The sequence below is a fragment of the Delphinapterus leucas genome, chromosome 19 (genome assembly GCF_059928025.1).
Source record: "Delphinapterus leucas isolate spDelLeu-1000000601 "Yukka" chromosome 19, BTC_Dleu_Yukka2, whole genome shotgun sequence".
Classification (NCBI taxonomy): domain Eukaryota; kingdom Metazoa; phylum Chordata; class Mammalia; order Artiodactyla; family Monodontidae; genus Delphinapterus; species Delphinapterus leucas.
In genome coordinates, this window is record NC_143147.1 from 16005279 (window position 1) to 16026584 (window position 21306).

The 21306-nt window shown below is 53.2% G+C and overlaps 1 protein-coding gene across 5 annotated transcripts; it reads right to left on the minus strand.

Moving 5' to 3' along the window:
* Positions 1-859: 859 nt before the first annotated feature.
* LOC149744799 (DNA-directed RNA polymerase II subunit RPB1-like) lies at positions 860-21247 on the minus strand. 5 transcript variants are annotated; one of them, XM_089899843.1, is made up of 30 exons: positions 20746-20835; positions 15437-15491; positions 15020-15152; positions 14741-14877; positions 14474-14647; positions 14000-14281; positions 13526-13687; positions 13197-13417; positions 12466-12598; positions 11853-11977; positions 11556-11766; positions 10819-11028; positions 10568-10736; positions 10283-10377; positions 9934-10137; positions 9554-9776; positions 8924-9107; positions 8376-8547; positions 8177-8282; positions 7881-8086; positions 6029-6253; positions 5635-5881; positions 5245-5345; positions 4211-4315; positions 3935-4117; positions 3442-3645; positions 3068-3254; positions 2844-2957; positions 2543-2692; positions 860-2440 (listed from the first exon to the last, which is right to left on the minus strand). In XM_089899843.1, the coding sequence occupies exons 3-30, from the start codon at positions 15144-15146 to the stop codon at positions 1284-1286; spliced, it is 5814 nt and encodes a 1937-aa protein (XP_089755969.1). In that variant the 5' UTR covers positions 15147-15152; positions 15437-15491; positions 20746-20835; the 3' UTR covers positions 860-1283. The 5 variants fall into 5 exon arrangements, with proteins under 5 accessions (XP_089755969.1, XP_089755970.1, XP_089755966.1 ...); XM_089899844.1 differs by lacking the exon at positions 20746-20835 and adding an exon at positions 20171-20384; XM_089899840.1 differs by lacking the exon at positions 15437-15491 and having other exon boundaries at positions 20746-21247.
* Positions 21248-21306: the final 59 nt, after the last annotated feature.

Genomic DNA, 21306 nt, shown 5'->3' on the forward strand with positions numbered 1-21306 from the left:
TTCTTAGTTGTGGCATGCAGGCTTCTTAGTTGCAGCATGCGAACTCTTAGTTGCACAGCATGCTTGTAGGATCTAGTTCCCTGACCAGGGATTGAACCTGGACCCGCTGCATTGGGAGCACAGAGTCTTACCCACTGGATGACCAGGGAAGTCCCCATGTTACTTTCTAAACTATCCTTTGAAATATTTCAGGGAGTTCCCTGGTGGCCTAGTGGTTAGGATTCTGGGCTTTCACTGCCATGGGTCTGGGTTCAAACCTTGGTCAGGGAACTGAGATCCTGTAAGCCACGTGGCCAAAATTAAAAAAAAAAAAGGAACTAATGGAACAAAATATGAAATGGCCAACTGAAAATAGCAAATTATCACCAAGTTCTTTAACTTCAGCTTTAAAACATATCCTAGTAACCATAATCTTCTCATTGTTGGTTTGAGGCCAAAACAAAGACTGATTACAAGTGACCTGAGAAACAGGTAGGAAAAATACCCAAAGAAAACATGCCTCCTGGTGGTGGTGTTAAGGGCAATAATTTTTCTGCTTCTGTACTGTACCTTTCTGTACTTTTCTAAATTACATATTATGATAATCAGTAAAATTGGTTAAAAAAGATGTTATGTCAATATTGCTTTAATGCAGGACAAGGCCTGTATCTATCTGTTCAACCACAAAGCCGGGACAGAGCAAAGCCTGGCACAAAGTAGGTGTTTGTTCCGTGAATGTACTGTCTGTGCTCGTTTTCCTGCCCCTGCCCCTGCCCCATTAGCAGGGATCAGCTAAAACATGACAAATGGAACAGCAGCCCAGACAGGGAGTAGGGGCCTGGGTATTCTTGCCTCCTAATAAAGCACTCAACAGCCACACTTCTGGTCAAAATTAGTAAACTTTATTTCAAATTCAAAAAGTAACAAACAAAAGGCAGCTTTCACTTTGTTCTTCCGGAGAATCAGATGTGACGACCCAGAGCAGGAACTACCCCCAAAAAGTTAAAATACCCTTTACCTCCCGAATCAAGCCACAGGCAAGGAGGATCCTGGATTTGGGGACAGGCCTCGGGTAGGTAGGGCGAGAAGGGGAACACCACTGCAGGTGAGTGGGTTCTGAGACGGCACAAGTGGAGAACAAGACAAAAGCCCCGGCAGAAATGGGACCAGAACCTCAACAGGGAACTTTGTCACAAGGAGCTATGTACAAGGGAGCTGGACCGGGGCCTGCGCCCCTCAGGGGAGGGAGGACTGCACGACACCCTGAAGCCGCTCTTCCCCTAGCCGGCTGCCACTGCGCACCCTCAGTTCTCCTCATCACTGTCATCGGGACTGATGGCTGGGCTGGTGAGGCTATAGGTGGGGCTGGTGGGCGAGTAGCCAGGGGAGGTGGGCGAGTAGGTCGAGCCTTTGGGGGAAGTGGGCGAGTAGGTGGGGCTGGTGGGTGAGTACTTGGGGGAGGTGGGCGAGTAGGTGGGGCTGGTGGGTGAGTACTTGGGGGAGGTTGGGGTGTAGACCGGAGAGGTTGGTGAGTAAGTAGGAGACGTCGGCGAGTATTTTGGAGTGGTGGGCGAGTAGGTGGGGCTGGTCGGAGAGTACTTGGGGGAGGTGGGCGAATATTTCGGGCTGGTAGGTGAGTACTTGGGAGAGGTCGGGGTGTACTCCGGTGAGCTGGGGCTGTAGGAAGGACTGGTTGGGGTGTACTTCGGTGAAGTCGGGCTGTAGCTGGGCGAGCTGGGGCTGTAGCTGGGTGAGCTTGGGGTATAGGTGGGAGACTGTGGTGTGTATCGTGGGCTCGAAGGGGAGTAGCTTGGTGAGGTCGGGGAGTAGCTGGGTGAGGTCGGAGAGTAGCTTGGAGAGGTTGGGCTGTAGTTGGGGCTCGTTGGTGTGTAGTTGGGACTAGTAGGTGAGTAGCTGGGGGATGTTGGGCTATAGCTGGGTGACGTCGGGGTGTAATTGGGACTGGTTGGAGAATAGTTAGGGCTGGTGGGCGAGTAACTTGGGGAAGTTGGTGAGTAGCTTGGTGATGTCGGCGAATAGCTTGGAGATGTCGGAGAGTAGCTAGGTGAGGTGGGCGAGTAGCTGGGTGAAGTTGGCGAGTAACTGGGAGAGGTGGGCGAATAGCTGGGAGAGGTTGGCGAGTAGCTGGGTGATGTGGGCGAGTAGCTTGGGGAAGTGGGCGAGTAGCTGGGTGAGGTCGGGGAGTAGCTGGGCGAGGTCGGGGAGTAGCTGGGCGAGGTCGGGGAATAGCTGGGCGAGGTCGGGGAGTAGCTGGGTGAGGTCGGGGAGTAGCTGGGTGACGTGGGGCTGTAGTTGGGGCTGGTTGGAGAATAGGATGGAGACGTAGGGGAGTAGGAGGGTGAAGTGGGGGAGTAAGAGGGACTCTGGGGCGTGTAGCCCCCAGGGGAGCGGGGCTCGTAGGCAGGCGACGTCGGGGAGTAGCTGGGAGACATGGCACCCCCTGTGGGAGAGAAGCAGAAAGGCATTAAGCGATGGAGAGACTCACCCAGAAGGAAGATCAAGGAGGAAATGAACTTGGCCTTGACAGACAAGGACAACTCACCTGGTGAGGGAATATACGGGCTTGAGGGGCCAGGGGAGCCCGGGGAACCCGGCGTGGGGGACCAGGCCGGGGAGTAACCAGGGCTGAAGCCACTGGCATCCGAAGCAGCACTGGGAGAGAAGCCTGCTGCCCCCGGGGTCATCCCGCTCCCTGTGAAATGAGAGAAACGTTAGTTAAAACCAGAGCTGGAGCCCAGCACACTCCCAGAGCCCCCAGCATCTCCACATGGGGACCCCTCATGAGCCCAGCCCACCCGCCCTCTGAACCACGCAGAGGGCCGTCTTCCCGGCTGGCTACTCACCAACACTGGGGGACCAGGCGCCGTAGGCTGGGGTTGCGCCCTGGTTCCAGGGTGTCATGGCTGGAGAAATTCCTCCCATGGGACTGGGGGCCGAGCCGAAGAACATGCCGGTGGCTGCAGAGAGGCGCACAGTGACCCACAATGAACAGCCCCGGGACTGGCCGCCGCGCCCACGTGCAGCCTCCCCACCGCCCCACCTCCTCCTCATAGCCCCTCGTACTCACGTCCGGCAGCCCCCAAGCCGGGGATGTTGGTGGGGATCTCCATGCCATACTTGCACTTCTCTGCATCGAGCAGGAGGTCAAAACAGCCAGTGCCGGCTGGAGCCAGCTGGCCCAGCATGATGTTCTCAGACACCCCCTTCATGGGGTCGCTCTCTCCATGTGCAGCTGCTTCCATAAGCACATCCACCTAAACCTCGGAAGAGGGGGCGTGCCGTCAGACCCCGCCCCGCTATGTCCCACCACTGTTACAGCCACCCACCCAGCCATGGAACCGCACCGAGGCCCGTCACACACAGTGGAGGATGCCCTCTTCCCGCAGCGATCCCTCCTCCCTGCTCTCTCTCCTTCCACCCTCTCAGAACTTCTGCCATTACCGTTTCCTCAAAGGAGCACTTCATGAGAGGTCCGGTATCCTGGCGGTTGACTCCGTGTCGGGTGATGGCCATCAAGTGGCCACGACAGGTCATGGTATCACACAGGAGAGCCAAGTGCCGGTAATTGACGTAGGAACCATCGAAGGAGATGACGTGGTACAGCTCCCGCTCCAGGGCCTTCCGCACGGCTTCTATGCCCAGCACCTGGCATGGGGATTGCAGGGGTGGGGGTGGGGGGTCAAGGGTGGGGAAGGGTCAAGACCGAGTAACTGCTCTCCTCCTGCTGCCACCACCCAGATCCACAGAGGGACAGTCAGGAGTCAGTGAAGCCCAGACGCAAAAGTGGATTCAGGCATAAAACCACCTGACCAGCCCCTCTCCTGAGGGGAGAGCACGGACCACAACCACTGCCCAAGACCTACGGAGGGGGCCTTGAGCCAGAGGGACCCGGGAAGAAAGCTGAGCTCTGGGAAGAAGGCTCTGAGGGGCTCACCGTGAAGATCTCCACGATGTCGTTGGACGTGGTGCGCACAGGGTCCACGTCCTTCTCGCTCAGCACCCGCATGAGGCTCACGCCATCCGTCTCCAGGATCCACTCCTGCAAGGCCTTGAACTCCCCGTCCTCTGTGATGATGATCTTCTTCTTGTTGTCCGTCTGCGGCAAGTGCATGTACACCTGCGGGGGGGCAGAGTGAGCTCAGGCTGGGCGGGTGGGGATGGGGAGGGAAGGAAGAGGGTCTGGACGGGCTGCAGGGAGGGAACGGCTGACCTTGCTGATCTGCTCGATGCCCTGCAGGGTCATATCTGTCAGCATGTTGGACTCGATGCAGCGCAGGAAGACGTCGTCATCCATCTTGTCCACCACCTCTTCTTCCTGCAACAAGAGCGAGTCAGCCCTCCTAGGATTCTCAGGTCTCTCCCCGCCCTCACCCCAAACCACAGCCTGACCTGGAGAGCCAGGTGTGGCCCAGACCTGCTCTCTTCAGTTCCAGTGAGGTTACTTTCTATCGTGTTTTTACGATGGTATTTAAAAAAAACCCTCAGAAAAGGCAACCACACTCCACCACCTTAACACGATTCCCACTCTTGTGCGCGCTCCAAGGGCTGTAACAAGGCGCACAGCACCTCTGCTCTCGTCCTGGCACTCACCGAGCATTCGCCCGCCCACTAACGCCTTGACGTGTGATCTCTAATGGACGTGTATCCACACATTCTTATCTACTCTCCCCCAGTTCAACAGTAAGTTCTGAGTTTGTATTATTAAGGTATCCACATCTGCTGAACAATTTTTTAGGAGCCGTGCCTAGGAGTGAAGTCACTGGTCAAACATTTTCCTGGGTCTTGTTTCACCCGCTGTCACACCACCTTCCCTAGGACACAGCAATTCCTACTGTCCGACCTGCCCTCACACAGGAGCCGCAGGGAGGAGACAGTCAAGTGACCGGGCTATGGGGACACCACCAAATCAACACCGTCTGTTTTGGGGCTGTTTTTTTTTGGCCACACCCCGCAGCTTGCTGGATCTTAGTTCCGCGACCAGGAATTGAACCTACACCTTAGGCAGTGAAAGCGCGGAGTCCTAACCAGTGGACAGCGAGAGAATTCCCCAACACCGCGTGTTTTATCTATATGGCTGCTGCTTCACGTTTCTTACAGATCGTTGCTACCCACCCTCCCCCCATCTCTACTTTAGGTGGTGTGACTGGCACTCAGTGCTGCTTTCATTTTAATGGCTTTGGTCAGGAACCAGATTTAACGGCTTTCTATGTCTGACGTATAAATTTCTGCTTGGGCCCCGTTTACCTCTTGCATCTTGTTTTCATCGCTGTTCATGATGCGGATACGGAGCACCAGCTTCTCTGCATTATCATCGTTAAAGATGCAGTTCAAGTCATCACCGAAACCTGGGAAAATGAGAACTGCAGCTGCAGGACTGCTTCTGCTCACGGCTCGTCCGCAGCTCTCCCCATATGGGCTCTCTTTCAGCTTTCCCCTCCTTCCCACAGAACCCTTCTAGAAAGAGGGAGGGGAAACAATGAGAAGGAAAAAGCAGTGCAGACGGGACCTGGAGAAGGGGTGTCCTGGAGGAGCAGAACCAGTGAGTGGAAGGTGGTGGGTGTGGGCGCCTTGTCTGGGACGAGCACAGGGACAGGACAGGGCGGGCGGGGGCCTAGGCAGGACCCCCAGCCTCACCAGCATTGATCTTCTCGGCAATCTGCTCCATGGTCAGCTTCCGATCAGTCATGTGCTTCCGGTCCAGCTCCACCCGCAAAAGCCAGGGGGAGATTCGGGCCACATCAAAGTCAGGCATCTCATAGTAGACGTTCACCCACTCCTGATCCTCTGCCACCACCGTGCTCTGGGGGTTAGGGTCATAGTAGATGGCCGTGTTGGCCGTCACCTTCCTCAGCGTTGTATGTTCCAGGCGGCACAGAATATCCTGGGGAAAAAAAGGGATTCGTGACAGGCATTTGGGTGGCTCCAAAGGCCTCTTCAAAGCCACCTGCAGAGGGACTGCCAAACGCTTTACTTAAGGGAAGGAGTCCCCTCCTCCTCCTGCCACGAAGCCCGTTACCCTAAGCCGCACCTTGGCTCTCTCAGCATCTCGAGCAGACTGGCCCAGCAGGAAGACAGTAAGTGAGGGGGTCTTTGGCTTCTTGGAAATGTTGATGAGCTCCTTAAGTCGGGGCACACCCAGTGTCACATTCTTGGCGGACACACCAGCATAGTGGAAGGTGTTCAGAGTCATCTGGGTGGCAGGTTCTCCAAGGGACTGTGCAGCCAGAGCTCCCACCATTTCCCCAGGATGGGCCTGGGGAGTAAGAAGAGCTGGCCTCAGAAGAGCAAATCCCTCCCCACTGGTGAGTGAGGGTGAGACATGTCAGGGCTGGGCAGAGGTGTTTGGAAAAGGCAGAGATTTAAACAAATCAGTCTTATCTGATCACCCCCTTCCTCAGACGGCATTTCAATTTACACCCGCCATTCAGCCCCAGATGTGCTGCACACCCAGGAACAGGGACTATGTCATCTAAACCCCACATTTCTACAAGTGCTGTGTGCTGAAGTCACAGCGTAGATATTCATTTGATGATAGTCTCCTAAGTGGGAAGCTCCCCAATGCATTTTTTTTTTATAAATTTTTTTAAAGTATTTATCTTTGGCTGCGTTGGGTCTTCGTTGCTGCACGTGGGCTTTCTCTAGTTGCAGTGAGCGGGGGCAACTCTTCGTTGCGGTGCACGGGCTTCTCACTGCGGTGGCTTCTCTCGTTGCGGAGCACGGGCTCTAGGTGCGCGGGCTTCAGTGGTTGTGGCGCACGGGCTTAGTTGCTCTGTGCCATGTGGGATCTTCCTGCACCAGAGCTCGCACCCGTGACCCCTGCGTTGGCAGCCGGATTCTTAACAACTGAGCCACCAGCGAAGTCCCCCGCAATGCATTATTTTAATTGAGATATAATCACATACCATAAAATTTAATTTTTTTTAAAGATTTTTTTTTGACATGGACCATTTTTAAAGTCTTTATTGAATTTGTTACAATATTGCTTTTGTTTTACATTTTGGTTTTCTGGCCACAAGGCATGTAGGATCTTAGCTCCTGACCAGGGATCGAACCCACACCCCGTGCAGTGGAAGTGCGAAGTCTTAACCACTGGACCGCCATGGAAGTCCCCAAAATTTAATCTTTTAATTGGAATCATACAGTATGTAGCCTTTTCAGACTGACTTCTTAGTAATACTATTTAAAGTTGATCACTGTCTTTTTATGGCTTGACAGCTCATTATTTTTTACCACAGCATAATATTCCCTTATCTTGTTCATCCTTCATCAACGGATGAACATTTCAGTTGCTTCCACTGCTTGGCTATTATGAAAAATACTGCTCCGAACATCTGTGTATGGGTTTTTGTGTGGACGTGTGCTTCCAATTCTCTTGGGCGTATTCCTAGGAGTGAAATTGCTGGGTCATATGGTAACTCTATGTTTAAACTTTTGAGAACCTGCCAGACTGTTTTCCAAAGCAGTTGCAACATTCCCACCAGCAGTGTATGAGAGCTCCAATTTCTCTATATCCTCGCCAACACTTGTTTTTTTCTAGTCACCCTAGGGAGCATGCAGTGGTATCTCATCGTGGTTTTGAACTACATTCCCCTGACGGCTACTGATATTGAGCATCTTTTCATGTGTTTGCCTCTTCAAAGTTCACTTTTTGTCTCTGCAACATGGGACTAACAGCCCCTCCCCGCTACTAGGGTCTTCTTAGGACTGCTGAGGAATAAAGGTATAAAGCCTTCAACACAGGACTTGGTTCACAGCAGCGTCTCAATGAATGAGGTCTATTATTATGCAGTTATGGGCAGAGGTGGGCTGTTCTCAGAGCCCAGAGAAATCAATAGATCAGAGAAGAGAACCAAGGCTGGGGTGAGGAGTACAACACTCACAATGGCTTGGTTGAACTTGGACTCGATCTCTCCGAGCAGCCAGTCGAAGGCCTCTCCGCTGAGCCGAAACTCCTCGGCCATGCGGCGGGAGCACAGCGTGGACCGCAGGTGGATGTTGAAGAGCAGGGTGGCGTTCTCCTGGGCCTGCCGGCTCAGTGGGTCGTCCCCATTCACAATCACCAGCTTCTTGCTCAGCTCCTTGACACCTAAGGGCCAAACGAGGGATGAAGAGGTTGTAGACCAGGACGCTGCTAGCAGAGCCTGCCTGGCCTGGCGGTCCTGAAGCAGGTACTCACCCTCTACCACCTTGATGGGGTGCAGGTCAGAGGGAAGGCGAGGGTTGATGTGGAAGATCTTCTGAGCGTTCCAGATCATGCGCAGCAGGTTACAGGGGAGGACAACCTGAGGCAGGAGGGAAGGAGGCAGGACCCCAAGTCAGGGCCAGCCATGCAGGGCCAGCACCTCTCCAGCCCAGCCCTTCCCACCCACACACACCTTGCTGTCACCAGTTGGGAAGATGACCCTGAGCACCTCCCTGTCCTCACGCATCCGCTCAAATTCTCGCTCCAGCTCATTCTGAATGTGTGCGTTGCTCAGCACGTCCTTCACCACATCCTCCTGCAGGGTGCGCCGCAGGGCCCTCTCATTGGTATAATCAAAGCGGAACCTGCAGGTGACAGGGGTGGAGTCAAGGGGCAGGAGGGCCCTGATCAAGGAACAGTGTGAGGCTCCTGAGGTCTGCAGCCCACAGGAACAGGGCTGTGAATAATCCTTGGTGGGGAAACATAAGATCCAGACCCAAGGACGTGCAATGGCGCCTGAGCTTACGCTCACCCCTCTGTACAAAGTGGGGGCGGGTCTCAACTCTGGTCTCCATCCGTCCTCTCCCATCTTGCAGCTGCTGCCAGATGGGTGGGGAAGGGGCGGTATAAGGTCCACTGCAAGACACGGTCCAGATGATCTCACCGTGTGGGGGGAGGAGAACCCCTACTACTCTGGCCCTGAGCCCAGGGGCAAGAACCACCCGCCTGCCGCCTTCTCACTTCTTCTCGAAAGCCTTGTTGGAAGGCTTGAGGGTAGCCAGGTTCTGGAACTCAACGCTCTCGCCCGCCAGGCCGTCTTCCCCATAGCGCAGCTGTACCACCTGATTGATGGAGTTCCGCACGGTGGCGTCATACTTCACCATCACCGACTCCATGGATTTGATCAGCCGCCGCTGGATGTACCCTGAGGGGGAGGGAGTCAACTGAGGGGCCCAGAGCAAGAAGAGGAGCCTCCCTGTCTCAGGACAAGACCTGCTGGCCACTCTGGTCCTCAGGAGAGCCAGCTAGTAGCCTCTCATCCCCAAGGCCTCTCAATGAAAGCCATGCCCACCACCAGACAGACCCAGGGTCCAGTACAGACCCCTAGGAAACACCGTCTATGTGATAGGTCAGGAGTAGAGACCCTGAGGCTCTAGCCCTGCATCATGGAATGCTGCACGACAACCAGAACAAGAGTGTTTGCCTAACTCTTGACCTTTAGGCTCTATTCTTTCCACAAAGGTCAAAATTACTTCTCTGAGGATAGAAGACTTTAGCCTGAGAACCCCGCTCAAACTCCCCAGGGGCTTCTCTGCCTGCAGTCCTCTCTGGGACCAGCCCGTGGAAGGGCCCTGGATCCAAAGTCCTCACCAGTCTCAGCAGTCTTGACAGCTGTGTCGATGAGCCCCTCACGACCCCCCATGGCATGGAAGAAGAACTCGGTGGGCGTGAGGCCGGCCAGGTAGGAGTTCTCCACAAAGCCACGGCTCTCAGGCCCATAGTCATCTTTGATGAAGTGAGGCAGAGTCCGGTGCTTGAACCCAAACGGGATCCGCTTGCCCTCCACGTTCTGCTGCCCGACGACAGCAATGACCTGGGGAACAGAAAAGGTGGGGTGCATCCAACTCCCTCTGCCTTGAGAATAGGAGTTCCCCATACTTTTCCCCCAACCCCCCCCCAGCAGCACACCCCTTCCCTCCTCCTCCCCACCTTCAGTGTGGCCCCAGTTCTGGAAAGACAAGGCTCCCCACCTGGGAGATGTTGATCTTGGAACCCTTAGCCCCGGACACCACCATTGACTTAAAGTTGTTGTATTCAGACAGGGATTTCTGGGCAGAGGAGCCAGTCTTGTCTCGGGCGTCGTTGAGAATGCGGTTCACCTGGTTCTCAAAGGTCTGCCGCAGAGTGTTCCCCGGGGTGGGCTCCAGCTCGTTGTTATGCGCCTTCTCGATGACCTGGGTGCACAGGAGCAGGCTGCGTTCTCAGGGAGACGTCAGTGTCTTCTGGTCCCCGTCTCTCCAATCCCAATGTCCCCTTCACTCCTCAGTTCAAAGCCACTGAGAAGCTCTCACTCAGTCTTTGCCCAGCCTTCCCTCTCACCTCTATTACATCCTGCTTGGCCTTCTTAATAGTGTTCTGAATGTCTTGGTAAGTCTTAGAATCAGCAATGGAGTCCCCAATGCCAATGGTATGACCTAGAAATAAAGAGAAGCATCAGCAACACCTTCTTTGGACTCCCAAGAAACATGGGATGGAATCACAGCCAAGAGAGTAGATAGAGGGACACCAAATCCAAGGGGGGGAAGAGAAAGGGATGGAAAAGAGCAGTAAGAAGTGAGATGGCCACAGGATTTACAGAGGATGTGGTAGAGCCCCTAGGCTTACCCTCAATGAGGAGCCAGTTATTAATGACAGTCTGAATGTTGGAGTAGAAGAGGCGGGTGATGTCATGACCCATCTCTAGGTAAGAGATGTGGACCAGGGAGCCAGCTGATGTGCCCAAAGACTTCTTACACAGGATGCCCATGATCAGCTCCCCGTTCTCCACCACCACCTGCAGAGAGCACCATTCACAGCCCCTGCTGTGGCTTCCATGTCCAAAGCCCTTCCCCACACAACCAGAAGCCAGGCCCTACCTTGGTGTCCCCAGGAGAGATGTGCTTGTAAGGGCCACTGTCCTCATCATCGGGATGGGTGCTGTGGGTGCGGATACAGTTGATGTGGCCGGGTATGATGAGGGAGAAGATCTGCTTCCCTGTCCACAGGGGCCGGGGCTTCAAGATGGCTGGCTGTGGGACCTTGCCGTCCCACGTGGACAGGAACATCAGGAGGTTCATCACCTCCCCCTGGAGAAAAAGAGCAAGAAAGACAAGAAGTCAGAACTGGAGGTCTCACCTCTTGGGAATGTCAGGGGAGGCCTCACTGCCCCAAGGGGAAAGCCAGACTTTGAAGGCCAAGTGATGGCAAGAAAAGTGTTTTCCAAACTTTTACTAAAAACTTAACTGTGATAGTGAGACTTTGGGATTGTTTTTTCTTTAAACAGTAAGTACAAATTACTTTTAATAATTAGGAAACAAAGAGAAAGTAAAAAAGAAATAGATAAACAGAACTTCAACAAAGTCTTATTTCTCTCTTCACCTTTACTTTCCAGGTGATACCTAAAATTACATGACATTTTGAGGAATTAAATGGGGAGCTAAAGCCATACACCGTTTTTGGCCTCGATCTTTGCTCACTCCCTTTCCTTCTGCTGTCTCACATACAGGTCAGTGCAGAGCAAATCAGGGCATAAGTCACTGATCCTCCCCCCATCCTTGCTGTGCTGGGCCCCTGCCCGCCCAGGCCAGGTTTCCTCCAGCCAGGGACCACACACCCGCTCCAGGAAAACGTCCCTCTTGGTGAATTTGCGCACTGCGGTCAGCGTGTCCTGCACAATGCCCATAACTGGGCGATTGCTCTGGGGGGTGACAATCATGCGTGGCACCATGGCGAGCTCCTGGATCTCAGCCCGCGTCTCCAGGGACTGTGGCAGGTGCAAGTTCATCTCATCCCCATCAAAATCGGCATTGTATGGAGTTGTCACACTGTAGTCAAAGAGGGAAGTGAGTTGGAAAGATGCCACAGTGAGACCCAGGGAGCAGCCCAGCCCAGCCCCAGCCAGCGGACTGACCTAAGATTCAAGCGAAAAGTAGACCAGGGCAGGATGCGAACCCGATGTCCCATCATGGACATTTTGTGCAAAGTTGGCTGCCGGTTGAAGATAACAATGTCCCCATCGCACATGTGCCGTTCCACCTAAGGAGGTGAGGTGTGGGAAAAACCTCAGTGAAGGAGGTATGCTAAGAATGAAGTGATAGGGGACCTAAGATGCTTTGAAACAGACGACACTGTGGTGTTATTTCACTTGAAACGCTTATCAACCACCAGCTTTGGGCCAGGCCCCGGGCTAGATTCCAGGCTATCAGAGAAAACGAAGACGTAGTCCCCAAACCTCAGGGAACTCAGCTGGGAAAGAAAACCGCGAGAGACTCTGAACATGAAGCCTTCTGCTCTGTTCCCCCCCGGATCTCTTTCTGCCCTGTGTCCCTCTTGCTGCCCGTGGGTTTACGTGACCCCCACCTTGAATGCCAGGGGCTGGCAGCTACAGGCTTGCCTAGGACAGCAGGAGTCTCTTAAGCTTGGATTCTAATGAACAGGACAGCCTCAGACGGCCCACTCCAGCTAGCCCCCAGTCCAAAAAGCTTCCTGCTCAGGTAAGAGAGGCCCTGGCCTATTACACATGCCTTATAGCCAGTCTGCAGGTGAAGGTCACTGGGTTTGGGGTGGAAACGCAGGTCAATGCGATCACCGTTGTCCCGGATGATGTACTTGGCCCCTGGGTACTGGCTGTTCCCCCTGCGCACTAGTTCCTGAAGTCTAGGAAGGAAAGGGATGCAATGAACAAAATGCTTCCCAAAAAGCCCTTGTTGCCACCCTCACCCCAAAGCCCCAAATGAGAACCCAAACTTCTAAACTTCGACACTTGGGACTTCCCTGGTGGTACAGTGGTTAAGAATCCGCCTGCCAATGCAGGGGACATGGGTTTGATCCCTGGTCTGGGAAGATCCCACATGCCGCGAAGCAACTAGGCCTGTGCGCCACAACTACTGAGCCCGTGTGCCCTAGAGCCCGTGTGCCACAACTACTGAAGCCCATGTGCTCTAGGGCCCGTGTACCGCAACTACTGAGCCTGCATGCTGCAACTAGAGAAAGCCCGCACACCCAGAGCCCGTGCTCCCGCAACAAGAGGAGCCACCGCAATGAGAAGCCCGCGCGCCACAACGAAGAGAAGCCCCTGCTCGTCGCAACTAGAGAAAGCCTGCATGCAGCAACGAAGACCCAACACAGCCAAAGATAAAGTTAAAAAAACATAATGATAATAATAATAAAATTAAACACTCTCTCCTTCTTGCTCCGAGCCCATTCCCCCCACCCTCCCCGACCCCTCCAGGCAGGGCTTCTGAACTGAGCACACCTGTCAATGTTGAAGGGGGTGACGATCTCCGCAAAGGTCATATTGGCAGCAATGGAGCGAGGCACGCCAACCTGGTCAATGGAGAGGTTGGGGTCGGGGGTGATGACGGTGCGGGCCGAGAAGTCCACCCGCTTGCCCATCAGGTTCCCGCGCACACGGCCTTCCTTGCCCTTCAACCGCTGCTTCAGGGACTTGAGGGGACGCCCAGACTTCTGCATGGCCTGTGAGGAAACGCAGGGTGGGGGGCACCCCAGCAGTCAGCACCGGGCCCCAGCCGGGCGCCCTCCCCTTTCCTCCAGGCGCAGGGCACAGGGAGCCTGTCCACTCACACGAGGCAAGCCAGGCAGCTCATTGTCCACCATGGTGGCCACGTGGAACTGGAGGAGCTTCACGTCCTCAGCGATGACATGCGCGGCCGCGCCGTTCTGCTCGTTGCGCCGAAGCTGATTGTTGATCTTCACGATGTCGGCCAGTTTGTGTGTCAGGTCATCCTGAGGCAGGAAGTCAGAAGCATCACAATCCAGCCAACCCTGAGTGCTCAGTCTGCACGTGCCAGCACGCGGTGCCTCTCACCCTCCCTTCACACCTCCCTGGGAGGCAGCTCTGGGCTCTCGGTTCACAGATCCAGAAGCACCTTTGTGAGCTCTAACCTCCTTAAGGGGCTCACACAGCCAGCAAGCGGCAGGGTATCTTCAGGCCCAGGTGACCCGTCCGTCACCCTCGCATGCCTTCATCCCCGCCACCGGCCTCCCTCCGCGCGGACACCTGGCCTAGCTGAGTGGCAGGGCCCTGCAGGCACTGACCTGGTTGCGGGCAGAGCCCTGCATCACAACAGCAGGCCGCACGGAGAGCGGGGGCACGGGCAGCACAGTGACAATCATCCACTCGGGCCGGGCGTAGCGAGGCTCCATGCCCAGGACGAAGCACTCCTCATCTGAGATGCGTTTGAAGATCTCGTGCACCCGCTCAGGACTGAGCAGGATCTTCTTCTCCTGAGAGTCCTCGTTGACGTGCTTCCACTCTGCGTACAGCTCCAGGCCGGAGCGCCGGATCCGGGGCTGGTACCGCCCACAGCCGCCGTGGCCCTTCCAAGGAGACAGAGGGGCCATCAGAGCGCAGAGGCCGGGCCTTCTCCCCCAACACCTGGCCGGGCCACCCCTCCCGCTCTTCTGTGACCTTCGGGCTCCTGCTGCTCCCACTGCCTCCCCATCTTCTTCCCTCCGGGCCTCTGGGACCAGCCCTCACCCCCTCCCAAGAGTCTGGGCAGCCCCGGCTACCTTTTCTTTGGTCAAATCCTCATCGCCCTCAGGCTGCTCCACACCGAACTTGTTGTCCATCTCCTCCCCGCCCTCGCAGATGTTTTTGCCCTTGCAGAGGTCATAGACATGTGTGAGCCGCTTCTTGGGCTGCCCCTTGGACTTAGCCAAAATGTCCTTGATCTTTGGGTTGTTCTGTGGACAGAGCAGAGCGTGGTCAGTTGGGGCTGCTCCCCTGCCCACCCCCCAGCAACCCCTTCCCCAGGCCAGAGCCCATCTCCCACTCACAGAGTCCACAAGCAATTTGGAGCAGAAGAAGCAGACGCAGCGCAAAACTTTCATTGTCTTGACCAGGAAGCCGACATGGAACACAGGTTTGGCCAGCTCAATGTGGCCAAAGTGGCCAGGACACTCTGTCATGTTTCCTGTGGGAACACACATACAACACTTTCCTCCCAGCACTCACCTCAGAGACCAGGTTTGCAGGTGTCCACCCCCAGTCCTGGCTTTCAGTAAGGACAAGCCTCTCCCTCCCTCTAGGGTCCTGTGCCGGCCCCCAGCGCTCACCTGCACAGGTTTGGCAGCGGCCAGTCCTCTCAATCACCCCCTGCCTCGGATCCATCAGCCCCCCAAGCTTGGGGCGGCCTCCCTCGGTGGTCTCTGGGTATTTGATGCCGCCCTCTGTCACAGACATTCGTTTCTGCAGCAAAGAAAGGCCAATAACAACTAAATAGAATTCCTAGTTTCCAGACTTCGTGGCTGAGCTCTGTACTAAGGCCTTAAAAAACCCCAAACTACTTACAGAAGAACTAAGCAGGTTTAGCCTGAAGCAAGGGAAATGGGGGTCAGCGTGTGTGATATCTGACTGTGGAAATGCCAAAGTCAAGTATCGCAAGTCAAAAGCTCGTTCCAGTCACTGTCTGAGCGGGAGGGGGCGCTCAGACTAGTGTGTGGTCAACTCTGGGCTCCGTACACGTCACCTACCTCTAGGACTTGAACCCTGGATATCCTACTGGGTTGAATTCTAGGTCACTGTCATCTACAGAATTTAACAGCAAAAGAAATAAAAGTTGTTTCAAGAGGGGAAAATTCAATGCCTTGTTTCTTTCCCAAAGCTGAAATCAAGGCCAGAACCTCCCTGTAAGGCACCCTCATCATGACAGCCCAAGTGCTCTGCCCAAGACATGCTCCTAAAGTTAGGCACTCTTTGCCCCCATCCTTGTCACCTCCTCCTTCTCAAGGGCCTGGGTCAACCTGAACCCTTCCATGTTCAGATATTTTAGGATAGAACAGGAAAGGGGGGTGCTAGAGCAGAGGTTGTTGAAAATTATCTGGAGCAGAAGTGAACCCTGGAGCCTCAAGAGATGGAGGCAGAGCCAAGGGCCGGAATCCTGGGCAAAGTGGAGCCAGGACTCAGTGGGACCAATTCAGTGGAGGAAAGGGAGGCAAGGACGGGCTCAGAAGTAGGTACAACTTGGAGAAGAGATTTCTGCTCTGAGCTAAAGGCTGTTCAAGGAAACCTTTGGCATCTTTTCACACACTGAAAACCAAGAACTTTAAAATTAGCTAAGCTTTGGTCTGCTAAACTTCCAGAGGGAAGACCTTAGAAGAATTTAATAAAAGCTTCTGAGTGTCAACTTCATGCCAGGTACCAAACGTACCTAATGTACCTTGTTTCTCTTACCCTAACCACTAACCGTCTAGGAGTGAATTCCTGTCTCTTAGACATGAGAAACCTGAGGCTGTGTAAAGTGACTGCCCAAGGCCTCAATCTCAAGGAGCCTGCAGACGTCATACCCACCCCGCTGCGATCCCAAACACATGCTCATCCCATTCTACTATACTGCAGCAGAACCAATTACTTCAACTCTAGGATTTGAAGCAGCACTATTTACAATAGCCAAGACATGGAAGCAACCTAAATGCCCATTGACAGATGAATGGATAAAGAAGATGTGGTACATATATACAACAGAATACCACTCAGCCACAAAATAGAGCGAAATAATGCCATTTGCAGCAACATGGATGAACCTAGAGATTATGATGCTAAGTGAAGTCAAAGACAAGTATCATATGACATCACTTACATGTGGAATCTAAAACATGATACAAATGAACTTATTTACAAAACAGAACAGACTCACAGACAGAGAAAACAAACTTACGGCTCCAAAGGGGAAGGGGTGCCTTGGTCTGTTCCTTAAACACTGCCACTCCCCAAGGTTTTAGCGCATCCACACTTCTCATCACACCCAAATGTTATGCCATGATTCTCACTATTTACTCACAACAAATCTCTACCCTCCAGGCCTCACCTTTCTTCTGGACTTCGGATTAACATACTGAACCACCTACTGAACCCCCTGTAGATATCCCCCTGATAAGTCAAATCCAACATGTCTAAAAGCAAACTCCCTTCTCCACAAAAATCTCTCCTTTTCCTTTAGTCCCCATCTAAGGTAGTGGAACTCAAGTCAGAAACCAACACTTACCCTTCCTTACCCACAGTCATAAAGCAGTGGAACAAGCATGGCCTGGAGTCAGAGACCTCTAATTTGCAATTCTAGCTCTATCACTTATTATCTATATAACCATTAAGGATTTAATTAACCTGCTGAAACCCAAGATGGAATAGGTGTTCAATATATGACAGCTGTTATTATCCAATCATTCACCAAATACAGATTATTTTTTATTTTTTGCGGTACGCGGGCCTGTTGTGGCCTCTCCCGTTGCGGAGCACAGGCTCCGGACGCGCAGGCTCAGCGGCCATGGCTCACGGGGCCCAGCCGCTCCACGGCATGTGGGATCCTCCCGGACCGGGGCACGAGCCTGCGTCCCCTGCATCGGCAGGCGGACCCCCAACCACTGCACCACCAGGGAAGCCCATGTACAGGTTATTTTACCTCCTGAACAAACAGTTCTTGAATCTTGCCCCTTTTCTCCATCCCTACGCCCACTGCCCTAGCTCAAGCCTGTCCTTTGTAGTATGTATCCAAGCGTTCCATGGGTCACCAGCCCTTCTCTCCTACCCATCCATACTATGATCAGGGTGCTCTTTCTAATTTGGAAATCTAATCTTCATACCCTGTTGTTTCAGAATGATATCCAAATTCAGCAGGATGGCTTACAAAGAGTTTTATGACGTTTCCACCTTCCTTTCTTCCTCCACATCAGTAGCTGACTCCCCAGCAGCCCCCCTATCACCCAGCATATGTGCTCCACTACTTGGGGTCTTTGTACATGGGGTCTTTGTATCTCTGCTTGGGATGCCCTCCCCACAAGACAAACTGCTATCTGAAGACTCAGCTCAGGCACTGCTTCTTCCAAGAAGCCTTTCCACAGCCTCACTAGCCAGACTGGTGAGCCCCACTCTGTGCTTCCATAATCCCTCCATCACTGCAAATCTCATAATGCAATGAAATGACCCACTGGGGTTTGTCTTCCCCATAGATTATAAGCATCTCTCAGGCAGGTAGCATTCCCCTATCACCCTGGACCTGATGGCTCTCAATAATTGTTTGTTAGACTGAACTAAACTGCCTTAGGACCCTCCACTGCAGGGAAGTGCCCTCGAAGACCTCGATAAAAAGAAAAAAAAAGAACTTGAAAAGAGATAGAAGGTTGTTCCCTTACAGTCAAACCAATAATCGTCTCATAATGGATCTAATTAGTCACTGCTGGGTAGAAACCAAAATGGTCTACAGGTGCAAGGCTAAGAGGTTCTGAACTTCCACCACGATCGTCAAGATGACCTGATGAAATCTCAGGGAGACAGGCCTGTGGTGACTAAATTCACAAAGCTGGAGCCCCATCAGCTGCATCGTGTCTGATGAGACGCACAAAGAGGGGGTTTGCTCACCTTGAATGAAACACACAAGAGCAGGCGCAGACCTGAATCTGGCAGCCAGAAGAGTCACTAGAGAGAGGCCTAAGGAGAACAACACCCAAAGCATTTCACTTCTCTCTGCTCCAAGTCCATGCTCACCAAGCCAGCCACCTTCTAAGGACTCTCTCTGCTTCCGGGCACTGAGGCTGGACCAGGGGCTGTCCTGGAATGTTCTGGACTAACCCTCTACCATAAGTTATACTTTGAATTATACACAAACTACTTTAGCCCCCAATCCTTCATCCAAACACTGGTTCTCACTGCCCACGTGATAACAGGTTAGACACCCAAGGTCCCCCGTCCTCAACATTTATGCTCCAACCACAAGAGATTCCTCAAAATTCCTTTTCTTCCCATGCCTGCCTTTCCAGCAAACTTCTATTCATTTTTAAGACCCAGTTCAAATGTCACCTCTTTATAAAGTATTCTCTAACTCTTCTTGGCCTTATCCACACCCCAGCACCACTCTTATCTCTTGCTCTACACTGATTTTTGCCCAGTATTTAGCAACTGCTAAAAACCCAGCTTCACAAAGATATGACGTCATCAAAAGGGCTCTGGCGCCACCTAATGCTGAAAGGGAACTGCCCAACCTAGTAGTTCCCAGGGCATCAGGCAAACGCAGCTGTGCTTCTGTGCTTCTCTTAAAAATTTAAAACCTCTCATTGGGCCCCTGTGAGTTTGCTGCGGTGCCTCAGCAGTTTGGGCACAGGGGATCAGGGGGTTTAACCTACTGGGAAGGTCTTGTTCTATTGTAATAAACCCTGAGTTATTCAATAGAATCCTTACTAATAAATAATTAGGTGATTTATAATTTCACACAATGTTGAAATAAAAATCCTTCTACATGTATCTTTATGTACCTGTACAATTATTTCGTTCACTCATTTATTCAAGTAACTTTTAGTACATGCCTATTATGTGCCAGGCACTATTTGAGATGCTGGAGAAAGAAGTGAATACAAAGTCACTCGTGAAATTTACATTCTACTGAGGAAACAAGAAAGAGAAAAACTAATCCTTTCAGGTACTGACCAGCTATGAAGTAAAATCAAGACTTGGGTTAGAGAAGGTTAAGGGTTTCTGCCCCTGGTATCAGCCTCCAAAAGCCTTCTGCATTTTTCAAGTGTTTTACAGTTTTGTTTTTTAGATTTCAACCTCAACCCCATCTGGAATTTATTCGGTGTGGTCTGAGTTCGGGAGGTTCTAACTCCTGACACAAGTTTCCTACAGCTGAGCCTCCTCCTCTAGCAAACTTGTCTCCATCCACAAACAGAGCCATTCAATTCCATTCTCTCCAGCCCACTGGCTTCCTCCAGTTTGCTCCACAAAGGCGTCCACCAAAGGGCCAACAGCTCTCCCTCCTCCCTCATCTTTCCTGCTTCCATTCTCAGTTCTCTTCCCCAGTCAGTTCTTCACAGGACCATCAAAGCAGTAATTTTTTTTTTAAATGTAAACTTGATATCACTCTCCTGCTTATAATTCTCCAATGACTTCCTACTGAAAATAGAATGAAATCCAGATTCCTTACCACGATTTATAACGTCCCACCTGGACTGCCCCACCTCATGCTTCTCCAAGAATGGTTTAATACTCTCCTTCTCACCCACTACACCCCAGCCACCCTGGCCACCTTTCAGCCCCCGAGGCACACCAAGTTATTCCCTCGTTCCGGCACTTTGCACTTGCTCTTTCCTCTGCCTGAAAAGCTACTGACCTAGAATCTATGGCCTAGGAGACTGGCTGCTTCTCATCATTCGAGTAATGTCACCTCCTCAAACAGGCCTTCCCATACCCTGACACCACCCCATCTAAAGCAGCCTCACCTCGGTCACTCTCCATCGCATTACACCATTTCACTTCATGCAAGGCACTTGCCCTTAACTGAATTATCTTGTTCATTCATTTATTCGTGTTTATTGTCTGTCTCCCCTGCCCCTTCCCAAAGAAAGTGCTCTAGAAGGCAGGGTCTTTGTCTTTTTCAGCTCTGCATCCCCACCGTCTGTCACGTCTATCACGTAGCAGGTGCTCAGTTAATAACTGTAGAGGGGGAGGGGAAAAAATCTGGGGCTCGGCTTCTCACCCAAAGGATTGGTGTAGTATCTCTTAACGTCGGTATCTGCGGTGTGGAGCCAAGCAACCTTCTCGCCCTCCTTCTCACCCTCCAGCCCCTCCTGCGGCCCGGCCCCCAGCTCGGACACAGAGCTAAGCTTGCTGACCCCCTAGGAAAATTTAATTCTCGTTGGCCGCGAGGCTGGACTCTGCACTGCCTTGGCGCCGCTGACCCATCCTCCCCGCCTGTCCTCCTTTGGGCAGGGAAAAGCGCCAAGTTTCCGCGGCGGCCTTCAAGCCCCGCCCGCCACGCGGGCGGGAGGAGGAGTGAGAGGGCAGAGCCGCTTACCAGTTCATCCGGACTGAGGACTCCGAACTGCACTCTCTTGATGGTGCGCAGCGGGCATGCGCTGTCCCCGGAGGGGGGGCCACCCCCATGCATCGCGGAGGCAGGCGCGCTGCGCAGGCGCAAACCTCACTACAAAAAGCCTGCGCCGCCTGCACCTAGGCGCTCAGACCCTGTCGGGGCGGCCGCCGGGAAGGACCTCCCCGAGTTGGGAGGAAAAAGCCGGAGGAGGAAAAGGTGGGGGAGGAAAGGAGGCGGGGAAACGAAAAGGGGCGAAAGGAGCTCTCCTCCGCCTTTCCGGAGATTTTTCGTCTCCCAAAAAGAAAATAAAAAGAGGAAGGGAAAGGAAAAGGTTCTGGGGGAGGAAGAAGAAAAAGGGTAACGAATAAATAAGTAACCGGGCTCCTGAACGGCAGAGGTTACGGCAGTTTGTCTCTCCCCCTTCCGGGAGCCGCCTTCTTCTCCAACCGTCCCGGCCGCGCTCTCGGCGCTTCTGAGGAGCGAGCTGGCCGGATGACGCCCTTTATAGATTCGCCCTGGCATTCCCCCGCCCCTTCCTTTCCC